The sequence below is a fragment of the Saccostrea cucullata genome, unplaced genomic scaffold (assembly GCF_032062105.1).
Source record: "Saccostrea cucullata isolate Sc308-1 unplaced genomic scaffold, CSIRO_AGI_Scuc_v1 ctg5259, whole genome shotgun sequence".
NCBI lineage: Eukaryota > Metazoa > Mollusca > Bivalvia > Ostreida > Ostreidae > Saccostrea > Saccostrea cuccullata.
Window position 1 is genome coordinate 6,381 of NW_026929630.1, and position 27,405 is coordinate 33,785.

A 27,405-nucleotide genomic window follows, 5' to 3' on the forward strand; every position below is an offset into this window, starting at 1 on the left:
TTTCTCTACTTAGATGCAGACATTGATTTCTTTATTCATTTTAAGATAGATGTATATCAGCTAGTTTCTCACAGAACTTTTGATCTTGTTAATATTGGAAGAGTTGTCAATTTGTCATGAAATTCAACTACCAAGGTGAATGGGAACAAGTTTTCTGTCAAAGAACTGTGTATGTGCTCAGACTAAGCCATGCAGCATCCACTTTCTGAGTATAAAATCCTCTGGAATATTCTTTACTCTAGAAATAGGTTTGCCCTTGCTCCAGTGTGTTTGTATAAGTGTCTGGGTCGAAGGCCAAGGTCAGAACAAGTCTGTGTGTGAAATCTGTTATAGAATGTATTTTTCCTTCCATGGTCTAGTTTGGTTTAATTACCTTAACCCAAAATCCTCTACAAATCCCCATTTACACCATGTCCTTTGTATATATTTAACCTTGACTCTAGGAGATGTTCACTATCTCAGTGTCTTTCAGTGAAATTAAATTTCTGTGCATTGAACTATTGTTGAAGTTGTTTTTGCCAATCATGAACCTCAGAAAATTAAGGTGTTTCGTGTTCATGCACTGGTTCGTCAAGTTCTACTCCTAGCTGCTAGATTTTATAGTGTAGAAATTCCATTAGTATGAATGATTGACCTATGAAATATTCAAATAACTGAATGTTTCTTTTTTTCATTTACAAAATTACTTCCTTCTTTATGATTGCTAACAGTTGTATGACTGTTTGTAGGTGCTGGAAGCAATGATTGGATGGTTGTTGGGGTGTTGTCATGGCACCTGGATTAACAACAGAGCCCGGCCCCAACACCACAGACATCAGTAACATTGGTAAGTTAGTCTAAAATCAGATGTTCCACTTTTTGGAGCAAATGGTTCATTCTTAGAGAGACATTTAAAGTTGTTTTTATGTCTCCCTTTGAAGAAAGGAGGGCATATTGCTTTGCCTGCTGTCTGTCGGTTCACCATCAGTTTCCATTCATTTTCTTTGCAGAGGTTGCACGAAGGGTGGGATAAGTGTTTTACAAACATTGCTTGTTCTATTTATATTTGACATTGGAAGAAGTAAAATATTCCAGTTTTATGGGTCAACTTGAACTCTGTCTGGACACACATAAGTCATTAGACATTCATAAAAAGATTCAGCTAAATTTAAATAAGATTGAGGATGTTGCTTAGTCTCCATTTAATGTGTTAATTTAGTTTTTTGTATTCGTTGTTAATATGTATGCTGTTTAACATCCCTCTCCAGAATTTTTCACTCATATGGAGATGCCACCATTTTCTGATGGGGAGCTGCAAATTTTTCCTATACTTGGCACTCAGGGACATTGAGCATTGAGGAATCTTTTTCATGCCACAATCTATATTTGGAAACAGGACCTTGGTTTATACGGTCTCATCCGAAGAACCAGTCTCAATGTCCCACAGTGATTTGAACCCACGAAGTATGGATCTACTTCTCACTTTGTGACTCTAGAGTAAATGCTCTAACCACTGCACCATGTGGGCATTTTGTATTTGTCGAAATGTGTAAAGTAATATTATTCAAATTCGTCAATTATTTTTTTCTGATTCGTTCTCCTTAAGGCAATGCAGACTTTACTCTTTGATTAAATCTTGCCTTTTAATCAAGTAAACATCTGTTACAGCATCATTTTTTCCCTCTCTCTTAAATCAAAACTGAGATTTAAAAGGTAAAATCCAAGAATGCATCATTACACCTACTAGTAAGAGGAGAAAATTGATTTTAGCTTCCGTATCGTCCTTCAAACTATAAAAATCCTGAGTGTCTCTAAATTGATTTTTATGCACATGGCATCTGTATGTACATCAGACTTATTAGGATTCTGTAGAGTTCCATCCATGTAATATGTAGAAGTTGTATAACAGCCAATAAAAAATGATTACTTTCACAACTCACATGTATGGAATCCGATATGACTCTACATAAAATAAATATAGTTCGTACCTGGTATGTATATTGCGTGTTGGATAAAGCTAAAGATTTAATCAGCTAGTACATGTATTGCTTGATTGTAAACTTCTAGTAGGAAATACCAGCTTTGACACAGCTCCCTATAGCATCAATACTTACAAGTGATATGTTCCTGAAAAATTTTCTCTTTGGATTTTCTTGTATGATAAAATGAATTCTAAAAGCAAACATGTTTGATATTCAAACTTAACCTTAATATTTAATCAATGATCTATATCAGACACTCCCCCTCCCCCCTAAAAAAATTGTCTGCCTATAGTTAGGCATCTTGTGTATACCATGCTGCAAAGCAACTTTCATCAGAGTTGTTACGTAAATGCATATTTTTTTAAGCCTAGCTGCTAGCAGTTTAAAAAAAAATTTCTAATTTAAAAGATCTTCTTGATGAAATGAAATCTCTTTGATTTAGCAACCAGGAATGTTCTCAAACAAAAAAATCCTTATAATTTACATTTTTGACAATAATATTTGTTGTGTTACTTTTTATTGAAATTAATTGATAAGAATGAACTATCAATAAGGATGTTTAATCACCTTAAATTGTTATAATGTTTATTCCCATCTGGACAGCTCGAGTAGGTAGGTCCAGGATTTTTTTTTTAGTTTAAATAGTTATATAAAGGAATGAGAAAACTTGGAAATGAAAAAAAATTGAAAATTAAAAAAGAATTTTTACTTTTGCCATTTTTAGCCAATAGATTTATCACTGATTAGTAAGCAAAGGTATTCGTGACTGGTTTTATTTTGCACATTTTGAAGTAAAATGCTTTGGTTTTGATTGTGGTCAGAAGCATTGTCTAGGGTAACTACCGGTAGTTCTTTTTATTAGATTGACAGCCATGCAAAATACAGTTAGCTTATCTGAAATAAAGTGTATGAATTATTGACATTTGTCAACTATATTTCTGAGCAACTGGTTTTATTGGATCCAAGGAGAAAATGTGCATTCTCAATGTTCTGAGCATGAAGGAAATTTGAAGAGCATTGTATCCAAATATCTCAGAAATTTGTTTAATGATATTTCTTTCATAATTTAGGTATCATTTATAAATACATTAGCTCTTGAACTAAATTAAGCTTTCTTATCTAAGTAATGCATAATATATATAATATGCAAGCTACCCATGGCACCAAATAATCTGTAAACATATTTATCCTACTGGATATAGTGCTTCAACATTAAATGTTGTTCAATAAAATGCATCCTTTTTTCAGGAATTTTGGTGCTACATTGTGCACATAAAAGAAGGATTTTTTTTTAAACTCTTGATATTGTCACCAGACAAAAACTTTCCTGACAAGCTTTCTCTAGATCAATTTTCCTTGTAACAGGAATTTACAGACAATCTGTCACAAGTGATATAATTTGATTTCCTCTTGCATTCTTTAAGCTTAACTTGTGTTACATTTGACAGATGTACCCAATTCCTGTCATTTGCTTTATAGTATTTTTCATCTAGTCTGGGATTTAATAACTGTTATCCAGTATTTCTGAACTTTTTGCTTTGTCAGATCAATACTGGCTCAATGTCTCTCAGAAATAATGACATTTTTCAATTACTCTTTAAAATAATTTGCAAGATTGTGGAGCAAATTCCATTCTTAAGATGTATTAGGTAAAAATGTCCATCCATTTCCCAATGTCTCTTGGTCTATTCATCTACTTCAACTACCAGGTTTGCTTCGGATGCTGGATCTGACCTACATTTTCCAGTTGAGAGACCAGGCCTGAGGGCCATAAAACTTAGACAAGCTCACTTTTGATCTCAGTCTCATTTTTCCGCTGTTAGTTCCTTTGGAAAAAGTGAGACTGAGATCAAAAGTGAGCTTGTCTTAGTTTTATGGCCCCCAGGCCAGGTATGTTCTTGGAGCAGAACTATGGGATAAGCCCTATGTTGACCAAACTTGTATAGATGATACATCTAAGGATGTACACTACAAGGTTTGCTTCAGATCCTGGGTTTAATCACATTTTCCAGATGAGTGACTGTAGATTGTATTGATGAATTAGCACTTTTTTGCCATCCTCAAACCCACTTAAAATATCAAGGCTGCTTTTTTAAGTAAACATATAGCAAGTCAATGACATATTGAAAATGAGACTGTAGCTATAATGTATGGTTACTGTCTATGCCTCCATGTGGTCATATAGTGCAGTTTGGTATTTTCTTTATTGTGGGCCCACAAAGTTAATATTGACAGTACTAATGCCTCCATATTGACATTACTGATGTATGTTCATTTCCCTGATGTAAACAATTTAGTGGATGCTATCCATTGTATAGAAAAGTCTCCTGATCTCAATCCATCAATCCTATTCAGAAGATGTCTATCAATGGTCCATCATTGGTTTAAATCACAGGCATGGTAAATAAATGAGTATGTGATACCAAAATACCTTGCCATTATAATGTTAACCTGGTTCATTGTGTAATATCTGCATACTGCATGCGAGGTTGCTGAAATTTGCTTCAATTTCAAAGTAGTGACTTCAGGGCTTAAGGTTTAGTGATCCTCTGTAGCTGTTCTAAATTTCATGCAAAAGATTTTTTCTTTAAATGACAGATTAACATCAATAGCAGTCTGTATATTACATATGCTGAAATGAATTTGAAATCATTTAGCAGTCCAAAATAAAAATGTTATTCAACATTGCCATCAGCAAACTGTTGTCTGCAAATCTAAAAGAGTTCACGTAAGTACTGAACATGATCCCTAATTATTGAAATTTTGATGTAGTCTGCATAACACTGATGTCCCTGTATGGCAGCTTATGGCAAGGGTTGAATTTTCTCAAATGCATGTCAAACTACAAAGGTCAATTCAAGGTCAGAAGGTCAAGATTGGTACCCAACGTAAGGTTTTGTCACAAAGAAATAAGAAAGCCATAGTACAGACTGTTCAAAAGTTATGGCTAAGTTTTAAAGTTTTTAAAAAGTGGGTCAAACTCTAAGGTCAAGGTAAAAAATATTTAAAAGGTCTATGAAAGGGAATATGAAGCCCTAGTTCTCTCTGTTCAAAAGTTATGGCCAAATGGTTAAAATGTTAAAAAATTTTTGTAAGAGTGGGTCAAACTCCAAGGTCAAGAGATCAAAATTTGGTGGTATCCAAAGTAAGGTCTTGTCACAAGGAAAACACCTGTGAAATATGACATTCATTGCCCCACCGTGACCCACTCAAAAGTTATGAGAAGGGTTAAAGTTTTTGAGGACAAACAGAGAGGCAGACAGATGGGTGGACGGGGCAAAAACTATGACCCCGAATCTTCAATTATGGAGGCCTAAAAATAATCAAGTAAAAATAAGTTGCTTAATACATATCTTGTTATAATGTATAGTTATCACTCTTTATCTGAGCTTTCAACAATACTTAGGCAGTCTTTTCCATTAGGTAGACACAGTTAAAATTTATTTACTCCTAAGTGTTGCATATGTAAACAACTGTATTTCTTTGATTATATAGGTGTGTCTGTGGGGGAGGGCTCTGATGGAATCCTGCTATGGGCGATGATATGTGCCTTTGTCACCTTCTTCGGTTTAGGTCTGGCCACGTGTAAATACTTCAGGTAAGATGATGTGTACCTTTGTCACCTTCTTTGGTTTAGGTTTGGCCACATGTAAATACTTCAGGTAAGATGATGTTTGCCTTTGTCACCTTCTTTGGTCTAGGTCTGGCCACGTGTAAATACTTCAGGTAAGATGATGTGTGCCTTTGTCACCTTCTTTGGTTTAGGTCTGGCTACCTGTAAATACTTCAGGTAAGGTGATATGTGCCTTTGTCACCTTCTTTGGTTTAGGTCTGGCCACATGTAAATACTTTAGGTAAGATAATGTGTGCCTTTGTCACCTTCTTTGATCAAGTTCTGGCCAGGTGTTAATGCTTCAGGTAAGGTGATATTTGCCTTGGTCACCTTCTTTGGTCTAGGTCTGGCCACGTGTAAATACTTCAGGTAAGATGATGTGTGCCTTTGTCACCTTCTTTGGTCTAGGTCTGGCCACGTGTAAATACTTCAGGTAAGGTGATATGCGCCTTTGTCACCTTCTTTGGTTTAGGTTTGGCCACATGTAAATACTTCAGGTAAGGTGATCACTCAGTCTGTCGGTCCAACATCAGTTTCCGTTCATTTTGTTTGCAGAGGTTGCACATGTTGAAATGAAATTTCGTATACAGATTTATTATAAGATTATCTAGGTTAGTTTCTGTTTTGGGTACAATCGGGTCATTTTGGACAGTTATGTCCCATGGAATCAGAAAAATTCCAATTATTTGGAGGAGGGGGTATAAATGTTTTACAAGCATCTCTTGTTTGGTCTAGGTCTGGCCAGGTGTAAATGCTTCAGGTAAGGTATGCAGGCCCCTTGCCATTAATGATAATATTAAGTTTTTAACCTGGGCAATGTAATCTTTGAATAACTATGTGCATAAATTTTTTGCTGTGTATTAGTAATTTAAGGTTTATTTTGATATGATAAAGAAGAAAATAAATCAATTTGAAGTAAGTCAATGAAGATAGTTAAGGCCTAATTTGTCATTCAACCACTGTTTTATGGGTGGCCCCTGAGTAATTAAACCAGATTTTGTACCATATAAGCCAAAGAATAGAAGACCAACATCAGTTGTACCCTCACATCTAAAAATCAATTTATCATTAAAGATTAATTAATTATAGAATGAATATATTGATTATTATTAAATGTTATGGTTTACTTGACAAGATCAATGTCATTTATGAACATGATTGCTTTCAATTTAATGTACGAAGGTTAAAATTGAGATGGGATTTGTATTTTAATAAAATACATTAAATTCTCAATACTTGTACACTAGCATACCTTGATTATACCCGCACTTTCTAAAGAAAGTTCGGGTATATTGTTGTTACTCATGTCCGTCCGTCCGTCCGTCCATCCGTCCGTCCGTCTGTCACACTTTTCTTCCCTGAACTCCTTTTACATTTTACACAGTAGGCTAATCATCTTTTGGGAGATGGTTGGTGGTGTCATGTAGATGTGCAGTAAGGTTTCGGAATTTTGATTTTGCCCCGGGGGGTCAAATGGGGGTCGAAAAATGATGTTTTTTATGCAAAAAGCCCCGTCTTCCCTGAACTCCTCTTACATTTTACATAGTAGGCTAATCATCTTTTGGGAGATGGTTGGTGGTGTCATGTAGATGTGCAGTAAGGTTTTGGAATTTTGATTTTGCCCCGGGGGGTCAAATGGGGGTCGAAAAATGACGTTTTTTATGCAAAAAGCCCCATCTTCCCTGAACTCCTCTTACATTTTACACAGTAGGCTAATCATCTTTTGGGAGATGGTTGGTGGTTTCATGTAGATGTGCAGTAAGGTTTCGGAATTCTTCCCTGAACTCCTCTTACATTTTACACAGTAGGCTAATCATCTTTTGGGAGATGATTGATGGTGTCATGTAGATGTGCAGTAAGGTTTCGGAATTTTGATTTTGCCCCGGGGGGTCAAATGGGGGTCGAAAAATGATGTTTTTTATGCAAAAAGCCCCGTCTTCCTTGAACTCCTCTTACATTTTACACAGTAGGCTAATCATCTTTTGGGAGATGGTTGGTGGTGTCATGTAGATGTGCAGTAAGGTTTCAGAATTTTGATTTTGCCCCGGGGGGTCAAATGGGGGTCGAAAAATGACGTTTTTTATGCAAAAAGCCCCGTCTTCCCTGAACTCCTCTTACATTCTACACAGTAGGCTTATCCGATTTTGTTGGTTGTTTAGTTGGTTCATGTAGATGTGCAGTAAGGTTTCAGAATTTTGATTTTGCCCCGGGGGGTCAAATGGGGGTCGAAAAATGATGTTTTTTATGCAAAAAGCCCCGTCTTCCCTGAACTCCTCTTACATTTTACACAGTAGGCTAATCATCTTTTGGGAGATGGTTGGTGGTGTCATGTAGATGTGCAGTAAGGTTTCGGAATTTGATTTTGCCCCGGGGGGTCAAATGGGGGTCGAAAAATGAGGTTTTTTATGCAAAAAGCCCTGTCTTCCCTGAACTCCTCTTACATTTTACACAGTAGGCTAATCATCTTTTGGGAGATGGTTGGTGGTGTCGTGTAGATGTGCAGTAAGGTTTCGGAATTTTGATTTTGCCCCGGGGGGTCGAATGGAGGTCGAAAAATGACGTTTTTTATGCAAAGAGCCCCGTCTTCCCTGAACTCCTCTTACATTTTACACAGTAGGCTAATCATCTTTTGGGAGATGGTTGGCGGTGTCGTGTAGATGTGCAGTAAGGTTTCAGAATGTTGATTTTGCAACGGGGGGACTAATGGGGGTCGAAAAATGATGTTTTAAAAATGTCTTAAATCATTTGTTTAAAACTAAGCGAAATACAAATTAAAAAGGATGGAGGTCAAGGTCACAGGAATGTGCAAGGTGAAGTTTTTGATGCAGGTGAGTAGCTTCACTAATACATATCAGCATATTATGTTGGATAAAAATATCTTGAATGATTTAATGAAGCTGAGCTTAACATCTTTTTCTTAAAAAAAGAGAGGTCAAAGGAAAGGTTGGGGCCAAAATGTTGTTGCAGTTGAAAAGCTTACATCAGTATGAATTGACTATTAGCATATGACGTTTGATAAAACTATAATTAATGGTTTATTTAAAACTTAGATAAACACATAATTTAAAAAGTGAGGTCAAGGTCAAAGGAAAATTCAAGGTCAAAATGAGTTGATGTATTAATAGCTCTCAGCAGTATGTATCAGCATATGAAGTTTGATAAATATATCTTGAATTGTTTATTCAAAACTGATCTAGATATTAATTTTAGAAAAGTGAGGTCAAGGTCACAGGAATGGTCAAGGTAAAAAAGAGTGAAGCATTGTAAAGCTTACATCAGTATGTATCATCATGTGAAGTTTCATTACACAACTTGAACGGTTTCTTTAAAATAAAGCTAAACACTGATTTAAAGAAAAGTTAAGTGAATTAGGTCAAAGGAAAAGTCAAAGTCAAAAAATATTGCTGCAGTTGGATATTTACATCAGTATGCATCAACATATGAACTTTGATAAAAATATCTAGAAAGTTTCTTTGAGCCCGATGGAAAGACAGATGGAAGGGTGGAGGACGGACATGACAAAAACTATACATGTATGTATTCCTAATCATGGTGTGGCATAAAAAACTTGAATCTACATTATATGAGGATGTTTCCATCTATCAAGATTATACAAGCAAATTCAAAGAATTGTGGTCCTCTGCTTTCTGTGTTTTAGTGAATGGGATGCCATAATTTATGGCAGATTGTGTGTCAAATATGCACCCAAGAATTGTGGTCCTCTGCTTTCTGTGTTTTAGTGAATGGGATGCCATAATTTATGGCAGATTGTGTGTCAAATATGCACCCCTATCATATATCAATTTTTGAAAATTGGGTCAAAGGGGAAAAATCATAGCATGCTCTGAAACATTTTGTTGCAGGTAATGTAAATGTCAAATATGAAAGTCCTATCTCTTTTGAATCAAAAGTTATATATACAATATAATATTTTTGAAAAGTAGGTTAAACTTCTAGGTCAAGGTCACAGAGTCAAAAGTCATGATATATTTAGAAAAGTCTTTTCACATGTAATAAACATGTATAATTTGAATGCCCTTTCTTTTCTCTTTCAAAATGATCAATTTAAAATGTTATTTTTTGGAAAGTAGGTAAAACTTTAAGGTCAAGGTCTCACTTCGGTTAAAAAATCATAGTATATTTAGAAAGTTTTGTGGTAATGTACATGTGAAATATGAAAGCACAATCTCTTATTATTCAAAAGTTATGACCAAGGTTAAATTTATTGTGACAAATGCACATACTAGCTGTAAATAAGATGGACAGACTGACAGACAAATGAGATTTAATGTCCCCTCCCTTTCCCAAAATGGGGGACAATAATGCCCTTGCTGTTCTTGAGAAGAAGATTTATGATGGAAAAAATCCCCTGCATATTTCTTAACGCAAATCAATATTGTGTTTTTATGTCATTTTGTTTGTTGTTAAACATCCCTCTCAGGTATTTTTCACTCATATGGAGACACCACCACTTGAAAAATAATGAGGACAAGTTAGATTTGAGGTCAACATTCATTTTAGGAGTTTTCAACCATTAAGACGTATATAAAGAAAAATTAACTCGATCCTTCCCCTCACCCCTTCCCAGACCCCTGTTCAATGTTCATGTATGCAAACTACTACTTGTTTTTACATTAAAAAAATGTTTACACAAATAGTTTAATGTGGTCCATCTCTGAATGATTTTCATTCCTAATTCTAGGAAGATAGGTTGACACAAATTCATGAATAAAATGTCAAGTAATCTTATCATTGATGCACTTTTATTCAATTTAATGTAGTCATATTGTGAACATTTCAGCTCATTAGGAGAGTGGGGATGACCTCTAGGGGTTCATAACCTTTATACCATTAAATTTACATAACATAATAACACAAGAAACAAAATTATATATAGTGAAATGGAAAAAGTTTCCTACTATTTAGGAGTCACATGATCATTTGTCATTACAGGGACAGGGAAGTGGATTGGGAGATCCCCCCCCCTCAACACCCCCCCCCCCCCCCCCCCGGAATTTGCAGGACTATAATATATACTGGAGGAAATAAAAATGACTTTGGATGCCCTAAGTGTCCCTCCACCCTAGAAAACAGACCCAACCATAACTTCTTTTTTTTTTTTTGCTTCTCAGGAAATTCTGGTTTAGCCTGGTCCCCTGTCTCATCCTTGCCAAGGCAGGAGAGCCAGGTGGATTCCATTGTACTCCACCTGACCCTAGTGACACGGAGTATATAAAGCAAAACAGGGACAGGGAACCAGGCTAATTCTGGTCTGGAACCCCCCCCCCCTTCCCCACCTCCCTCCCAGAAAAAAAAATTCTGGATCTTGTAACTGAATGTAACGTTGATAACGGGGGATAACTCTTCAGAATGTGAAATTCGTCCATTGTAAGTTTAAAGGATCAAAGGTCATCCGATGCTGAACCTAACCGTTTGCATTTCAGACTATTTTACCCAAATCTATACCAAAACTTGTACTTACCGATTGTCATTATTTAGGCACTGTTATCTTCATGAACTATAATCCAGTTAAAACACAAAATAAAATAATTCCTACTGACATATATGCAATGATGCACACTAGTAGCCTACTGCACGTGCAGTGAAATCTAAAATGATGCCAGTGGTAAAACTAGTACTTAAGTTGGGTACGTGACGCAAGCCCAATGTGATGCAGGTGTTCAGATACATGTATAGTGCAAGAACAAATTGAAAATTATCATTTACAAAAGATGTTTTATTTTGACTTTGCCATCTAGGCCTATTTCCAAAAACAGGCAAGTAAGGTGTGTTTGTGTGTGTGTGTTGATGGGAGAGGGGTCGGGGTTGACTAAATTGATTGTGTATATGGCAGCTTTCAAGAAGTTTCTGCCTAATCAAATATAAATAAACTTTGCACATTTTGAAAAATTCATCAAAAACGCTTTACACTAATTTGAATAATATTATTTGTTGTTAATCTATATGAGAAAATATATTTAAAAGTTCCAATTATGTGCCCCCCCCCCCCCTTATCAAACCTAATTTACATCATTAATTTAATTCTGTTGTTTAATTTCCGACTGGTAATGAATTAAGAATATGAAATATCTATAAGATGGAGGCCCATGGGTCACATGGTCACTAGCTGCAGATCTGTATAGCGTTATGATTTTATATATTAGTCTTTGACCATAAAGCTACAGATCCTGTAATGCAAAAAAGGTGCAATTTACAGTGCAATATTTTTTTGCGCACTTCTGGGGAGAATTTCTCCACTTTCCAGCATCGGTCAATTTACTACCTTTCACCCCCTAATTCTAGGCACATTATTTAACTAATCTGTATATTTTATCCATCTCCAATCCTTTTATAGTCATCTCTACACGAGATAAACTCGCTTGATTAAAATTATTTGTTAGATTGCATAAAATTCACATCAAGCGAGTTTATTGCCTGTAGAGATGACTATAAATGGCTGAGAGGTGGACAAAATATACATTTTGACTACAGAATGTGTCTAAAATTAGGGAGTGAAAGGTAGTTGATTGACCAATGCTAGAAAGTGGAGAAATTCTGCCCAACAGTGCGCAAAAAATATTGCGCCGTAAATTGCACCTTTTTTGCATATGGGGATCGGTAGCGTTATGGTCAAAGACAAATATATAAAACCATAACGCTGCAGATCTGCAGCTACATGGTCACCTGAGCATATTATGCTCAATTTGAAGAATACATGTATTATGTAAATTATTGAATTATATTGACTTTTTCCGTGGTAAAGCCCAATATGAAGAAGTGTGCATTTAGAGGCAAACACCTTAGTGCGGGTATTACTGTCTCATGACAGCATCTAGTGAAATCTTAAATCTAAGAGAGCTTCATTGCTGACCCCTCTTGCACCATTCAACTTGACAAGTTCCTTTTGAGAATTTTCCTTCTAGGAGCTTTAAGCATGAGGAATACATATAAACCATTCTTGGGTTGCATACCTCTGGATCCAGGCTAATACTAGGTTAGATTAAACCCTGGCATTTACCAAAATGCTGCAGTGCAATAAATTGTGCATCTTGTGGATGCAAACTGCTAGTTCAGGCTTTAGTGAATCTACTTCAAAAATTGGTTTGATTAAAGTATATGAAACGGTTCTATTTATCAAGTGTCTTAAGCATCCATGCCAAAACTATATAGAACTAATGAAAATCATGAAGTGTCATAAGTTGTACTATTATGTTGCTTTGTTTGCAATACAAAGTTGGCCATATATCTGAACATTCAAACAATAAGAGATCCTGCCTCTATTATAGATTGCCTGCATTCATTTAGTTTTGTAGTTTATGAATAACTGTAAACAGGAATCCTTTTATGATTTCTGAACAATGCAAAAAAAAAAAAAAAAAAAAAATTGAATCACCATTCTCAATATACATTATTTTATGTAGATTGATTGATTGATTTTGTAGAGACCAGTATGAAACACCTGATTAATTGATGGATTGATTGATTGATTTTGTAGAGACCAGTATGACACACCTGAAAACAAGAAGAAAAGAAGAGACAAGCTGGACCTGCAAAAGAGAGGTAACTGCTACAAGGCATTAGTGATGTCTTAGACCATTCACTGTCTGTCGGTCCACCATCAGTTTCCATTCATTTTTTCATTTTCTTCACAGAGGTTGCACATATGTCAATGAAATGAAATTTGGTATAAAGATTTATCATAAGATCTAGATCAAGTTCAGTTTGGGATACAATTGGGTTGATCAGGCCATTTTGGACAGATTTATGCCCCTTGAACTTAGAAAAATTGCAATTATTTGCAGTTTCCCTTCATTTTCTCTGCAGAGATTGTACGTATTGAAAATGAAATTTGGTGTACAGATTTATGGTAAAAAAATCTAGATCAAATTTAGATTTGGGTAAGATGGAGCCACTTCGGATAGAATTAAGCCCCTTGAACTGAGAAAAATTCCAATTATTTGGGGGAGGGGGGTATAAATGTTTTACAAACATCTCTTGTTTTATGATATTTTATTTTATTTCAAGAGCCATTAAGATAAAAGTCAACAAAGGAAATTAAAAAAAAAAAATTATAATGCTAAAATTATGATAAATATTGATTTTCAATGTCACAAGTCAAAGTAGCTAGCAGAATTAATTTTCAGGGTACATTATTGAGAAATGAGGAAAGTTTTCTCTTTACCTGTACTTTGTATGCACTGTCATTGTAAATGACTAGAATATGCTGCTAGAATTTCTTTTTCACTTGTTCAAATATTTGTACATGTGGGAGTTTGGAAGTCAAGTTGCTGTAACATAATCATTAAAGCCAACCAACGATTATTGGAAAAATCTCACTTTCCTAGATTAATGAATGATAACTCATCTAGATTTTTGCACATTATGATATTTGATCACAGGCCAGTAAATTAATTTTTAAGAAGATTAAAATGAACACCAAAGCTATCGATAGTTGCTGAAATTGTGTTAGTTTTGAGAACACTCGACAGTTCTCTTTGTGGAAAGCAGTCTCATGTTATCTATTATAATACATCATGGTAGCATTGCAGACAGCTATAGGAAACATTACCACAAAGTAGGCATTTTTAGAAATAATATGAGTTCTTTACATTTATAAGGAATTGAAGTGAAATATTCATTTAGAGAAATTTTCCTTTCAAGGGGATATTAAGTAACTGTACAAGGGTTGTCCTAAAATTGATGTATAGTCAAGTGTAATTTTTGTCCTAAAATTGATGTATAGTCAAGTGTAATTTTGTTAAAATCTGGTGTCATAAATTAATGAACCTATATATTAAATAGGTATAATTAAACTAATATTAACAAATGAATTCCTGACAAATATTGATGAAATTAATTAAAATAAATAAATTAGTCCTCAATTGGATATGAGAAGGCAGTGCAGATCCAGAAATTGCAATTAAAATACAAGATTTCAGAAAAAATATTTACTGTGTAACTCAGAATTTAAGGGATAGAAGTAAATGAATTCTTAATATTGTATAATAAACTACCTTTCATTTACTTTTGTGGTATATCCTTTCATTTCAGTATGAATTTTATAAGGATTTATATGCACCAATTTGAAAATTGACTTCTTGAAAAATGGTGGTTACATTGACAAAGGCACTGCGGTAATGGACTTTGATAAAATGATCTGAATTCAGAATTGACTCCTACAGAAATGGATGACATAAATGTTGGTGCACATGGATTTTTTTTGTCCTTAGTATATTAAAATCACAGAGGCAGTTCTTCTACATATGTGTAAAGAAAAAAGAAATTTATCAAAAGGATTGAAATGACACACACTTTACAATGCTGCTTAGACAAAAACTTTATAAATAGGTTCAAAAATATTTTATTATTGAAAACAGGTACAGTGTACATACATTGCTTGTATAATTTAATGTTAAATCATAAAATACATGTATATATAAAATCTTTATGATGAATAAAAACTTCTTGTTACATATATAAAAATGTATACCTCCTCCCTTCCTATTCTTGCAGTAAGATAAAATGATAACTATACTACAAGGAATTAAACTTTGTGAAGTAATTGTAAACACAGTTGAAAGAAGTAATAAAATATTCATTTCTTGAAATAAAACAAGAGGTAAAATTTTAAAAACGAATGAACATTATTGATTTAAAACAAATAATCTGACAAAACTGTTAAAAACTTCTTAGCAGTGGAAAAAAGTTCAGAAATTTGATACACACAGCTAGTGTATTATTTGAAAACCTTATAAATTAATTATTTTATCATATAAGACTTTAAAAGAAAAAAAAAGAAAAATTAGATAAAATTCAAAAGTTTGTCCAATGTATGGTATACCAATACCAGATTCTTAATAAGTAATGCATAACTGTAACTCTAGATTTATAGGAATGCCGACGATACCATCTCACAACTACATTGTATTACAAACGAGATCATTTCAACATTTACGCCGACAATTTTTTGTCGCTACTTTAATATACCCTCTTTTGTCTAGTTTAAACTTTCTCTGGCTTTTAGAATTGTATCTCCTATAATTAATTATGTATTTAACTCTTATTTTTGATACTTTAGGTTACAGGGATTTCAACAACCTCGTTTGAAGACAGTGATTTGTAATTTCTATGTCGATATAATGACCTTGTTCACGCATATTACCTATCATTTGGGTCCTATTTTGACATTTATAAACTGTTCTCTTTGCTTGTTTTTCTTTTTACTGAATCTGTACGAAAAGTTCCGACCTACTTTAGTCAATACAAAGGACTCGCGGTTAGTGTGACCAGTCAACAAAGTGTGTTTCCTCCTTGTAGGCACCTGATCCTACCTTTGGGATGTCCAAGGCCTTGTTCACAGTTTTGTATTGTTTAAAGGACATTATAAGCATCCCTAATATGAGCAAAACTTTTTGTTAATACATGAGAAAGTAAATTTCTGGGGTACATAGTATTATATTTGCATATTCACTGCTCTCTCCCACTATGAATATGTAGTCATCAACTGCGTTCATAGCACTAGAGGCGCAACTGCATCTGCCACGTGTGCAATTGCTCTATCACACTCGTGCAGAACAAGCTCTACTACACTTCTTTAGAGTGTTTAGAAGTATATATATAAAATGTTTTGTAAGAGGAATAAATATAGGTTTTTAATAATATTCTTTAAAAAAAAAAAAGAAATTCAGAATATTTAAAATTGCTGATTCATATCTTTAAAAATTTAATTTTGGTCAATGTATTTAATTGTATAATAAAACTTTTTAAAAATTTAGAGAACGGCTATATTTATATTTTTTCGTATCATGCATATTTGTACAAAGAACGATAACTCTTCACACTTGGGTAATAACATTCAGAAAGAGAAAATTTAACTAGTATATCTACTTCAAGAATGATTTCAGCTATTAAAAATAAATAGAAAAACTAAAAAAAAAAAAATCATAGAAAAGCATTCTAGAGTAATAATCATAATAAAGGCATTCTTATTTTTCATCATAGATTTAAATTATTGATTTTTGTCAGAGGGTTTCAATAACGTTGGTCGATGACGTCACAACTGCATCAAAACAAAAATTAAGAGAATGTGATGACGGCGCTGCTTGTATCCAGATAGATAACTGTATTTGAGAGGGAAATACTTAATAAATTGTTTGTGATTTATTAGAGAAAAGGATCATTGATCAGGTGTAGTGATTTTAAAGCCGTATGTTTTTCATTACTAAAGACAAGAAGCTGCGTCCTTATGTAAGTCAGGATTTCCTCTGATATTCTGAAAAACTCAAAGAATGCAAATATAAGTAATAAACAACGATTATTCAGTGAACATGGCATTATGAATAGCAATAGCTCTGCTGGCATATTTTCCATGATGCGCTAGCGCGCATCATGGAATATGCCAGCAGAGCAATTGCTATTCATAACGCCATGTTCACTGAATAAAGTTGTTTATTTCTTAAATATTGTGATCCTAGCTTCAATAAGATGCCCAGTATTACATTGTGATCCTAGCTTCAATAAGATGCCCAGGTCTATGTGTACTGTAGGTCATGCTTATTTTACAGTATCTGAAGATGCACAATGAAAAAAAAAAAAGCTTACAGCTGTTGAACATCTAACAGGCAATTTGTGTATGGTAAAAAAAAATCTTGAAATTTTTAATTTAAACCTTATTATGATTTGATTTGAAGTATAGGTCTGTAATGCATATGAAAGCAAACTTCACAAACTAACAGCATCACTACTGTGCATATGTGTTTTAGTGTGTCTGTTACAGCTTGTGGGCAAGATTTAAAGAAAAACTGGGGACTAGCTATCAATCCTTAGCTTTCACTTACTTATGTGGCATTGTAAAAGGTTGAACCCTGTTTATTTTCAAATTAATTGGTGGAATATTTCTTAAAATATCACATTTTTACTACCTTCAAACCCTGAAATTTTATGTACAGATTGACAATACTCACTTCCACATGAACAACCTGGTAAATTCGATCACTTCGATAGACTCGCTTCAGTAAGTTCTACTTTGAACATGTATTTGCGTATATTGTCATATTATTTGAGCGTATCTTGAGACAGTCTGCATGAATTAAAAATGTCATCTCTGATGCTAAATAATTGAAATCATTAAATGAACGTCCCAGTTTCATTACCAAATTACCACAGGTGTCTGTTTACAATATGGAATTTAATCTTGAGACGTGCATAATTCCTAAAAGCAAGAAAGATCTCACAATATTTTCCAAGCCTATCCACCAACCATAAAGGAATTGCCTCATTTAGAAAGTCTTGGATTGCTTTATATGATCACCTATAATGATTTTGTTGAGTGTCATTTTATTTTTTTATCTTACTGTTTTTATTATTCATTAATAGGTGCAGTAATTAATGAATTCATTACGACCCCATTAACACAGATTTGAATGAGATGATGGACAGAGTACTGAACCTCACACCTGATCGAGGTGTACAGTCTACATGTGACCCCAGTTCACCGGGCCATTATAACCCAATCAGTCCAGTCGTGCCTGTTAGATATCAAATTAAATGTGATAATTGTGCAATTTTGTATTGATCTGCATTATGTGAACTTTTTCACTTTGGCCCCTGGCTGTGATTTTCTTCTCATTTACTCGCATTGTTTTTATCAGGATGGAGTCTGTTTTTGATCAGGCCTTGCGTTAGAGTCTTGCCCAGAATACTTTCTCTGTTCACTGACAAGAGGCAGGGCAATATTTTCTGCTTCCCTACTGAACATTATTATACTATATTTTGGTCTATCTACACCTGTCTGAATTATTGTCAGCCTCAGTAATTATTTTCTGCCCATAACTTTAAACCCAGACATAACTTATAAAATTATGAAGTGTTCAAGACAGAAACTTAAAATATTCAACAAGTTAAACTTAGGTATCGGTTCAAGGTGAGAATATGAAAGTTAAAATCAAAGTAATCTCACTACATTTAGAAAGTTGTGAAAAGTGGTCACTTGAAGCAAGAATTGCAGATACTCTCTCTGGTGTAATTGGACTGTATTTGTAGATGCTCTCTCTGGTGTGATTGGACTGTATTTGTTTTAACTCTCTCTGGTGTGATTGGACTGTATTTGTAGATACTCTGGTGTGATTGGACTGTATTTGTAGATACTCTCTCTGGTGTGATTGGAATGTATTTGTAGTACTCTCTCTGGTGTGATTGGACTGTATTTGTAGAGACTCTCTCTGGTGTGATTGGAGTGTATTTGTAGATATACTCTCTCTGGTGTGATTGGACTGTATTTGTAGAGACTCTCTCTGGTGTGATTGGACTGTATTTGTAGATACTCTCTCTGGTGTGATTGGAATGTATTTATAGTACTCTCTCTGGTGTGATTGGACTGTATTTGTTTTAACTCTCTCTGGTGTGATTGGAGTGTATTTGTAGAGACTCTCTCTGGTGTGATTGGACTGTATTTGTAGAGACTCTCTCTGGTGTGATTGGACTGTATTTGTAGATACTCTCTCTGGTGTGATTGGACTGTATTTGTAGATACTCTCTCTGGTGTGATTGGACTGTATTTGTAGATACTCTCTCTGGTGTGATTGGAGTGTATTTGTAGATACTCTCTCTGGTGTGATTGGAGTGTATTTGTAGAGACTCTCTCTGGTGTGATTGTATTGTATTTGTAGATACTCTCTCTCTGGTGTGATTGTACTGTATTTGTAGATACTCTCTCTCTGGTATGATTGTACTGTATTTGTAGATACTCTCTCTCTGGTGTGATTGGACTGTATTTGTAGATACTCTCTCTCTGGTGTGATTGGACTGTATTTGTAGATACTCTCTCTCTGGTGTGATTGGACTGTATTTGTAGATACTCTCTCTGGTATGATTGGACTGTATTTGTAGATACTCTCTCTGGTGTGATTGGACTGTATTTGTAGATACTCTATCTAGTGTGATTGGACTGTATTTTTAGATACTCTGGTGTGATTGGACTGTATTTGTAGATACTCTGGTGTGATTGGACTGTATTTGTAGTTACTCTCTCTGCTGTGATTGGACTGTATTTGTAGATATACTCTCTTGTGTGATTGGGCTGTATTTGTAGGCACTCTCTCTGGTGTGACTGGAGTGTAGTTGTAGATACTCTCTCTGATGTGATTGGACTGTATTTGTAGACACTCTCTCTGGTGTGATTGGACTGTATTTGTAGACACTCTCTCTGCTCTGATTGGAGTGTATTTGTAGATACTCTCTCTGGTGTGATTGGAGTGTATTTGTAGATACTCTGGTGTGATTGGACTGTATTTGTAGATACTCTCTCTGGTGTGATTGTACTGTATTTGTAGATACTCTCTCTCTGGTGTGATTGGAGTGTATTTGTAGATACTCTCTCTGGTGTGATTGGAGTGTATTTGTAGAGACTCTCTCTGGTGTGATTGGACTGTATTTGTAGATACTCTCTCTGGTGTGATTGAACTGTATTTGTAGATACTCTCTCTGATGTGATTGGACTGTATTTGTAGATACTCTCTCTGGTGTGATTGGACTGTATTTGTAGATACTCTCTCTGGTGTGATTGGGCTGTATTTGTAGTTACTCTCTCTGGTGTGATTGGACTGTATTTGTAGATACTCTTTCTCTGGTGTGATTGGACTGTATTTGTAGATGCTCTCTCTATTTTAGCTGGACTGTAATTGTAGATACTCTCTCTGGTGTGTTTGGAGTGTATTTGTAGATACTCTGGTGTGATTGGAGTGTATTTGTAGATACTCTCTCTGATGTGATTGGACTGTATTTGTAGATACTCTCTCTGGTGTGATTGTACTGTATTTGTAGATACTCTCTCTCTGGTGTGATTGGACTGTATTTGTAGAGACTCTCTCTGGTGTGATTGGACTGTATTTGTAGATACTCTCTCTGGTGTGATTGAACTGTATTTATAGATACTCTCTCTGATGTGATTGGACTGTATTTGTAGATGCTCTCTCTATTTTAGCTGGACTGTAATTGTAGATACTCTCTCTTCTGTAGCTGGATTTGTTAGATACTCGGATCCAGAAATTTTTTCCAGGGGGGAGGTCCACCATAGTCAAAAAAAATTTTCAACATAGAAATTTCTTGACAAGCAAAAAAGGGGAGGGGAGTTAGTCATTTACTTTTAAAACTTCATAGCAGGACTTTTCATACCAATTTCTTATAGATCTGTGTTTTTGAGGAGGGGTCTGCATTTTCTATGGGTGTCCAAGGTCACTTTTACCATACTTGGTTTAGTATATACATTTAATAGCTCTGCAAATTCCAGATTCCAGGGGATGGGGGGGGGGGGGGGGGTCGGGGTCCTGCCCCCCCCCCCCCCCCTTAAGCTGGGCATGTCATATTTGTATGGAAACATTCTCAAGTATTGTGATTATACAAACTTGTGGGATAAGGATGGGCAACTATGAAAAATTATTAAAATTCTTCTTCTCAAGAACAAAATACCCATTTATATGAAAGCACTCATTACATGATATTGATTCTAGTTTTTAAACCATGAAGACCCCTTAGCATTATGGCCCATGGGCCTCTTGTTTGATAATGTAACAATTAAAAGCAATTTTTTTAGAATATACATTAGTGACAAATTTGTTTTTTACCTGGCAATGGAAAACAAAAAGGCATGAACACTAAATACTTTAACCATAAACTGGTGCAGTTGTGTTTTTCTCCCTTACCCCCACCCCTCCACTTTTTAAATTCTCTGTGCAAGACTCGTTGCATTTTATGCCATGATAAAAAGATTTAGTACAACTTCCATTGTTTTAAAATCCTACTTTCGGGCCATTTTTCAGGGTGGCTGAGCTTGACAACAGATCAGTATTAACCATAATCAATCACTGAGTGATTGCTCTATTCCCTACGTAAAATGGAGAGATTAATTCAGATTATTTATTGTTTTGAGTGCACCATGTATCATCACATAGGGAAAAAATTGGCACAAAATCCTTTTCCTGTGAGACAGTTAGTGATAGAGTGAGTGATTTAATGCGTTGTTGACTACAAAAGCGGGGACTCCGTGAGAAATAACTCCGAAGAGCGGTGTGGGATAGAGGTTTAATATCGCGGAGGTTGTCACAGATTCTCACCTTGCGTCCTCTCTCTCGTCTGGAGTAAAACAATTATTCTCTCTGCTCATGCGAGAAATATATTTTGTATTGATGATGAGATGAATTATTAATCAACTTATTCAGAGAACAATCAATATCTAACTTCATTATGATAAACCACTTATAGCTTTTAACACCAGCAAGACCAATATCTCCCCACAAGACCAATATCGCCCTGCAATATCTGTCATTCCTCATGATGAGAAAAGTTGTTTTCTTGCTCCTTGTCCAGTTTTGGAAATATGATTTGTTTTGCATTTGCTTTGCATAAAATTTGTGAAAGTGTTGATATATTTGCATTAACTGAATGGACGCAGCGTCAGAACTTGACAACATTTTGGAACATGCAAAAACAAAATATTATTATTGTGCTATTTTCAAATATGGCTACTTTCTTGATGTAATTTTTAATTAAGCGTTCTTTGTTTACACGGCGTCGTTGGACTTTGGCGTCATTGTCATTATTGTTGAGAGCCTGCTTATTCATTAGTTGTTGTTTTTGAATACACTCTTTAAAGTGTTTCCAAAAACACAGTCAATTCCACCTAGGTTGTTTGCTCCTAGTTGTTTTTTTTTTCTTATTGGACATTGCAGTCTTTATACGTAGGTCATTTAGCTCCAGGCTTGTTTCAATCGTTTGTTTAATTAACATTACCGGTACTAATTGAGAATTTTTTTTACTCCTTTTGAGATGCCACCAATTGCCACTGGAGGGGTGTAAATTTAGACCTGTCCTCGGGAATCGTTTTTTATATCCTAAAAATTAGTAACAGAGTAAAATTTTCTGGAAGAAAAAATATAGAATATCACTGTACTATATTGTTGGGGGAGTTCAGTTTGTTGGTAATCTAACACAGATTATTACAGTAACTGTAAATGAATGTGAAATCCTCCATTGTAGGATTAACAACATAGCAACACCCCCCCAACTACACTGTGACACTAAACTACTACAAACTACTACAATTTATATATATTATATATATTGATATGTACTAGTATGGTTAAAAAATTGGATGCTGCTAAGTGGCAAATTTACATCGGGAAGCAGCAAAGTGCTCAATCAACCTATTGCCAATGCACGGAAAGTTCAGTATAGGTAAACACAATTATACAATATAAACAAACGGTCAACATGTTATGTACTTTCTATTCATTTTTCCAAGATTATCTAGTAAAATTGTACTATTGTAAGAAAGAAAAATAAAAGTTCAAGGTCACATGCACAAAAAGTATAAAATTCAAGGTCACGTCTACAAAATTGCAAATATGCACTCAAAAAAAATATTGGTGTTTTAATTTTGCAAGCTCACTTACATATTGGCATCAGAGATTCTGTGTTCTGGTTAAGAAAATCTGAACAGTCACAAAGAGTTACGGAGCTACAGATCCAAGCATTGTGCTTCACACTCATAAAAATGTCAAAAATCCTGTCAAATTTATGAAATTAATTCCATATCCAACTACAAAACATACTGAATACCTTCTTTATCTTCATTTCCATATTTCCATGAATAAAAACCATATGTAATATCACATGTATTTAAAAGATACAGTATATGTGTTCTAACATTGTTACTTGTATTTAAATTGAACCTTTTTGCTCTGATACTAAGTCTTGTTTCAGAAAGAATGCATGCTATTTCCTAATATAAAATATAAGCTTAACATCTCTTGTAAAATAATTGATTTTGAATACTTTTATTGATTTTTTTTTTCTCCAACAAAAAAAGATGTCTAATGCTAAAGACCTCAGGCAAACAAGACAAAAAAAAAGAACAGTTACACAAATTGAAACTTCATGATCAGGTGGAAGCATTTCTACACAATAATTTCTAGCTAATTAAAAAAAAATCTTTTTTTCATCCATATTTCAAAACAGTTTTCTCATGTATTTTTTAAAGAATTTAATTGAATCTTTAAAAATAAATATGGATATAAATAAATATTATAACCTAAGTTTGGGGAAAAGAAGTAAACTGTAACAGTTATAGTCTGTAGTCTGTATACCCGGTAAGCAATTTGGGTTTTAAATACAATCTACTGTATCATAATTAAAAGAGTATGGCTTCACCTTAAGCAAGAATGTAGTGAATACTTTTAATCTTACTTATCTTTAGATAGAATATGATACCTTGATCATAGCTAAAATGATTTAATTACATAGCCACAAAAGCAAAATCAATTTTTCATTTCACTCATATAAAGGAAGAGAGTGCACATGCGGTAGAATTGTGTATCTGTTATTGAACCATCACCAGTGTTTGAACAACTAAGAAGTTCAATGTTTGAACAACTGAGAATTTGAATTTTTAGACTATATCCTATCATTGTGAGTACCGTCTCTCTGGTGATCTCTGTCTATATCCGTCTCATCCGATCAGCGTTTTAAAAACCGAGTTATTGATTTTGGAGTTCACTGCTTTTTAGGTTTTTATATTGTCACAGGTGACAGATTTGAATTCTCAGCAGCAGTATATAAATACTAGCTGGAGATTGTCTTTGGAACTGGAAAAATAAAATGGTTTGGTATCCTCAGAGCAACTCAGCACGTGCTTTATAATTAACTTTTTTTCTAGCGATCCAGTTAGCTGCTAGATAATTCTTTTGTTATTTTCCGAGTATTGATTGTGATTACATTTTTTTTTCCATTGAAACAATATCAGTGTTGGAAGAAAATAATATGAAATTCATCAGGCAACTCTCGGCTGAGGAGGCAGACTTTGTAATTACATTAATTTATCTTTACTCTCGTTATTGAAGGACCATTATGTAAATGAGGTTCCAACTTGAACAGATGGTAATGTTCTGTCGTATAGAGATGTGATGTCTGGAGTATTAAGGTGGAAAGTCCCACTTCTAACAGGAGGATCGTGTGAACGCGAGTATAAATAGGTGGGAGGCCACGATTGCCGGCAGATTTCAGCAGATCGGCTCATTTGACTCCGTTGGGAGTTAGAAGTCACTGGGGGTGTCAGAGACGCATTCAGATTTTCCTCTTCCAGTACAGTACAGATAATCTGATTTGTGCAAAACTTTCATATGTTTCTATTCCTTGACTTTTCTTTTGAAGTGTGAATTAATTGACTTACTATATATGTATATATGCATCCCATGCAGGTATATAAATATACATATAAGTAAAGGTTGGAAAAATCCATACGAAACATGACTAACTTAGCATTTAAGTTAATTGTATGCTAGCGTCGGTACGTGCCGGAATATTAACAGTGTATTATACAATAACCGTGTGATCGTCGTCAATGTAATACACCCATAAGAAAAACGGGAGAGTTTGCTTGCCTGCTACCCGGAGTGAAACATTGAAAAGATATGCCTGAGCTCCTTTGTCAACAATCGATGGATTGATTAGATGGGATATACACACACATATATATCTATAGAGTCCTTCTGTTAGGGCAGATCTCCATTGTTCTGTACTATTGTCTGGTGAATGGTTAACTCCAGAGTTTGTCTGGGGGGACCGAGGTTAGACAAACTTGCACACATTGGGCGGGGAAAAATTAAAACGGAAAATTTCCTTCTTTTAGTAAAAGTTACTGGCCAAGTGATGTGTAGTAGTGCAAGGAATAACTGTATTTTTGTGCAATGCTCTCATTTTCCATTTGAGTTCAGTTGCCTTTGCCTAGTAAATGGGGAATTAGACATTTAAGGACAATGGGCAAGAGACTGTTGATGGCTCTTAGCAATCAACTTAGTAGTATCAAATCTGTATTTGGTTTTGATGACTCTTCTGCAGAGAAGGAAGAAAAGGCGGTAGCAGGAGTGAAGAGGGAACCTATCGCATCAGAACAGTTCCTCCAAAAACTCAAACAGAAAAAGTCAGACAAACAGCTCAACATAGAAGTCAGGGTAAGATTTTTATTTTCAATTCTTTTTTTAAATTCTATTTTAGAAAGTAGAGAAAGTTTAATATTTGATTTTCACTAGAATATTTTTTTTCATTATCTCCTCTAAGAAAACCGTTTATGTTTACCAAAGAAAAAGAAAACAGTCAGAAATGATTGAATATGAGACACCCCTGGTAGTTTGATGCAGTCAGTCAACAAATGCTGCTGTTGACAGTGTAATGAAGTGTGTATATGCATCAGAAAATTGCAGAGATTCAATGAATTATTTCATGATGGTTTCCATTGATTCAGAAAATCGGCTGCTGAGTCTAAGATTGTCAAAGGAAAACATACTCTGATACTGCATTATTTATTATTGATAGGTCGCTCAAACCTGTCTCAAAAACTAAAATAGGGTGAGAAAATGGCCTCAGGCCAATTATTAAAATATATTAATTTACGGATAATAATTTAACAGAATTTTTCAAACTTTCTTGAAGATAATTTACATTATTTAAATCTGTGTACATCAATTCATTGAACAGTAAGAGGTTAAAATTTTCAGATTTGACTCATTTTCTTTTCACAAAAAATAAAAACTGGTAAGAATTGTAATTTATATGCATACAGCATCTGCTACAGCTGATTAAATTGAGCCATAAATATAAATATGTTAATACAAAAAATAGTAAATAGTCGCCACACAGGCAATTTTTTTCTCTACATTTGTCCCTTTCCCCTTGAAAAAAAAAATGAGAGAAAATTAAGCTGGATATTTAATGAAGTATATATACTTCTTAAAATTGAGAAATGTTTTATGTTGCATGGGTTAATAGCTTTATTGTAAAATGAATACCAGTAGTAAATACATCGGACTGCTATAGAATGTTAATCACCAGATTTTTATGAGTATTTTTCGTGCTGACAAAGAAAATGCCAAAATAGGAATAATTGCAATTTTATGATGAAATCTTGATATGGTATCCTGAGCGATGTCATACATTAGGTACTAAAGATTCAAGTATTCTTTTTCATATTCATTTCAAACTGCTCTGTATGCAGTTTGTGGGCAAGTAAAAGAAACTGTCTTATTGCTAATTAAGTATTTTATTTATAGTTACATTTCTATGTTAATATAGATATTTAATGGTAAATATAGTTAGGTCCGACGTATGGTTACTATGGCAACTGATTAAAGCTTGATAGCTTCGTACCAGGTGTATCATGTGCATTGGACTATAAACAGAATTCTCTACCCAGACATTAGAGATGTAAGAGATTTCTGGATACTAAGATACATTAAAAATAAATCTGATACTTCTTCTTGATGTTCCAGTGTAATATCTTCCAAGATGAAAGTCATAGATTTCATGGTCAATTCATTTTTCAAAAAAAAAATTTGAGAACTATCTCAATGTTTATTTTTTTATAAACCCCCCCCCCTTTTTTTTTAATGATTTTGATTTTAATTTATACATTTCAATTTGAAATCAATTTCCAAACTTTAGGATACATTTATTAAAGTTTCCTATTAAAGTTTGTTTCAAATATATTGGCCATTATCAATTGCATTTAAGCATGGGAATACTATAGTATTAAACACATGCAGTGTAACATCAGAGCGAATCTTAAAAGCAAGCCCCAGGTTTTCTTTGCATTAACTTATAGTCTTCAAATTAAAACCATTTAGGAAACTCTGGGTGTATATTTGGTAGGAAGGGGGGGTAGCTCTGGGTCTGCTGGAGAACCAGCATTTTTGTTCAATCATTTGTGAATCACCCCATTTTGTTTTACTGCCTGTACCCCCTTTGTCGGCATGTGGCATATTCCAAATACAGAAAGCAATTGAA

At 34.4% G+C, this 27,405-nt stretch overlaps 1 protein-coding gene across 1 annotated transcript; it reads left to right on the forward strand.

The window, feature by feature from the left end:
* Window positions 1-727: 727 nt before the first annotated feature.
* Window positions 728-25,577, forward strand: LOC134281529 (uncharacterized; the record flags this gene model as incomplete). The annotated part of the gene is made up of 4 exons (XM_062763984.1): window positions 728-826; window positions 5,457-5,559; window positions 13,070-13,134; window positions 25,465-25,577. Coding segments are annotated over exons 1-4 (339 nt in total), but the record flags the coding sequence as incomplete, so codon positions are not given.
* Between the last annotated feature and the right edge of the window lie 1,828 nt (window positions 25,578-27,405).